General features: G+C 43.8%; 1 protein-coding gene across 1 annotated transcript in view; it reads right to left on the bottom strand.

The window, feature by feature from the left end:
• The window catches only part of LOC135195398 (putative uncharacterized protein DDB_G0290521), a 465-nt gene extending 55 nt beyond the window's left edge, over nucleotides 1–410 (bottom strand). The window contains exon 1 of the mRNA XM_064221655.1: nucleotides 1–410. This exon is cut by the window's left edge and continues 55 nt beyond it. Coding sequence (XP_064077725.1) covers nucleotides 1–410 — 410 coding nt within the window.
• Nucleotides 411–3,183: the final 2,773 nt, after the last annotated feature.

Below are 3,183 nucleotides of genomic sequence, written 5' to 3'. Positions count from 1 at the left end.
GTATGACTTCCAAGCAGTGCCTTCCTGTCGACAGGTTTCCCTGTCAACTTCTCGAAGAGAATAAGTATCCCTTCTACTGTGATTGTAACACAGTCACTGGCTGTTTCGTCTCTCTCTCTGCTGGCACTGGCTGGAACTCTGGAGGAGGAGGGAGTTGGAGTTGGGGAACAGGTGAGGGAAGGGACGGGTCGGTTTTTGGAGGAGGTGGGTGGGATGGGATTTGGTGAAGGTAATGGCGCAGGTACTCTTGGTTTCGGTGTGTAGTCGACTTTCTTTCTTGGAGTACGACGTTGTCTATGTGGTTTTGGCGGCAGTTGTTGCTGTGGTGCAGTGGGTATTTGCTGTGGCTTCGATGTCTCTTGTTTAGATGGCTTCAGAGTCGGCTCCTTGGGGGGAGGAACGCCTTTCATCCTCGCAACTCGCTCCAATCTTGCAGTGCAGCGCTTGTTCCAGGCATGATGTTGGCTGGAACAATTTGGGCATTTGCTGGTCACTTCTTCACCTTTCTTGTAGTTGTCAAGGCATTGTTGGTGGGGTGTGGCTGGCTGCATATCCCACATTCTCTTGTCCTTTGCAGCGGCTGCTGTGATGCCCAAACTTTTGGCATTTGAAGCATCGTAGGGGCTCAGGTGTGGAAGGCTTCTGTGGGGGGAAATTTAAATTTCCCCATACTCCAAGGGAAACATGACTTTGGGATATTTGTCCCTTGAAAGTGGCAATGACCTTTTTCGTCGGTTCTCCGATTTTCCGATACATCTCCGGGCCTCTACGACGTTCTGCAGCTGAAGGATCGGTTCTAGGGGCAGGCAGGTCGGGAACTTGCAAATCACCAGCCTTCTTGATCCGTTCATTTGGATCAAGGAACTGGAAAGTAGTGTTCTTCTTCAGGAACTCGGCTGTTTCTCGGTCTTTTGGAGAAATGATCAAATCTGCATTCCTGTTTGGTTTAACAGTCATTTTTAAATGCTTATACTTGGCTTCCAAGTCTGCTATTAATAAGTAAGCAGACTTTTCAGCACTTGCTGTGACTCGAAACTTAGGAAGTTCCGTTCCAGCAGAAGTAGTAGGAGTAGTAGTAGGAGCAGTAGTAGGAGCAGTGGTTGGAGCGGCTGCTTGGAGTGGGGCATCCCCACCCGTCTGGAACCTCCTCCTGCCTTCTTCTGTCGGCGAACTGTCGACCATCGTCGGCAATCGTGTCAGATTCTGTGACACAAGGGCTTGGCGGCGCAGAAATTGCTTCTTCAGGAGCTGGAGGGCTTGGAGGGTCCTCCTCTGCCTCGCAGAGGCAAGAGGAAGGAGCGTCCAAAGGCGGCCAGTGGAAGTCGGCGTCGTCGCTGGAGACTAGTGTCCAAGACATCCTCTGTCTCTCACTCTGGCAGAGTGCGGTGTCCGTCCTCCTTATATCGTGGTTGACAGCAGGGGGTCTGCCCTATGCTTGTCTCCTATTGGCTGGTGGCGGTGAGTCTTGTTTTCATTGGCTGCCTGAGCCAGGTCTCAAGCCACTTTCTTCGAGCCGATGGTTGCGTTGCAGATATCCTGCAGCCGCCTGGACCTCCTAAGCGGCGCTGTAACATTGATGGGCGTTGCGCTACGCTGTGGGACGTCACGGCTACTTTGATTTCCATCGGCTGCAGGAGTACCTCGTTCGGGGGCGTTGTCATCCACAGAGTTGTCATGATCGGTGGTGTCATTGTTGGTGGCAGGTCTTCTCATACTCGTAGGGAGGAGAAATTCTTCCTGCGTCGTATTCAGTGTAGGTATTATTTGCTGGATGAGGAGCGCCTCCAGCAGGCGCAACCGACGGGCATCAGGGGCCTTCCCGATGATCTTCGTGTTCTTTATGATGGACATCCGGAGATGGCCTCGTGATGTTTGGTGCGGGCGTGTTTCTTTATAGCCCCCTCTTTGGGCGATATTTTTGTCAGTTTTGATGTATGTTCTTTGTTTACAAAAGTCCCTATTGACTCTGTGCTAGAATATTTAGTAATGAACTTGTACTGCATGAATTGCCTATGTCCGTTAGTCACATAATTTCCTTATTAAGTTATGTATTTGTGATTGCAGATTTATTTATATGGAGAATATTACCAACAAATATTAGGTATGGCCATGGGTAACCCTTTAACACCTCTCTTTTCAAACTTATATATGGAATTTTTTGAGAGACAACACCTCCCGAATATCACACTTATCCCCTTAAAAAATGGCTGCCGATATGTCGATGATTTCTAGTAGTCCTAATGTGGTAGCCGGAGTAAATGGATTTACTTTCCAAATTGGAATAATTATGTGCAACATAAAATCACTGTAAATGATTTACTGTCTAAATTGAATAATTTAGTGCCATCCATAAAATTCACTGTTGAAATTGAAAATAACAATGTCATCCCTTTCCTAGATGTATAATACATAGAAAATCTTTCCAATGCAAATTCAGTATTTATAGAAAACCCACAAATAATTTAACATATGTACATTTTTATTCTGGCCATCATCTTGAATCATTAAAATTTAAAATTTTAAATTTTTTCTTCTATGTTCCTATGCCGCTTTGCGTATCACGAGTCCACCAATACCTGGACCAAGAAATAGAATACATAAAGAAGATAGGAAACGATCTCTGCTACCCACCTCATTTAATTGATTTATGTTATCAAAAAGCTCACAAAAAGTTTTATAATGTTGCTATTAATGAAAAAGAAATGCTTAAAAATGTACTTAGCGTACCTTATTTTCGTGGATTTGAAACCATAAAATCAATATTTAAAATCGTTTTAATGTTAATGTAGTGTTCTCTTATACCAAACCATACCATTAAAAGATATGCTAATTAAGATAGTCCCGTAACAAATAACAACATCATTTACAAAATTACTTGTAAGGATTGCCCATCGTTTTACGTTGGTCAGTCAAGTAAAAATTTGTGTACATATAAAGCAGCATAGTATTCAGTTAGAACAGCCCAGACTTCAAATGCACTGTTTATTCATCTGAGTGAAAAATCTCATTGTATTAATTGGGGTGATACCTCGGTAATTGCTAGATCAATAAAGATTATGTTTCAAGAAATTTACTGGACTCGGCAATTTATACAAATCACTAATAAAAACAACCTAGATCTTAGTCTGGGAATGTACCATTTGGACCCATATATTTGTAAGATGTTTATGAAGGACCTTAAAA

Source organism: Macrobrachium nipponense, chromosome 16, assembly GCF_015104395.2.
Source record: "Macrobrachium nipponense isolate FS-2020 chromosome 16, ASM1510439v2, whole genome shotgun sequence".
NCBI lineage: Eukaryota > Metazoa > Arthropoda > Malacostraca > Decapoda > Palaemonidae > Macrobrachium > Macrobrachium nipponense.
Note: the sequence above shows the minus strand (reverse complement) of the source record. Positions and strands in the feature narration are given on the sequence as shown.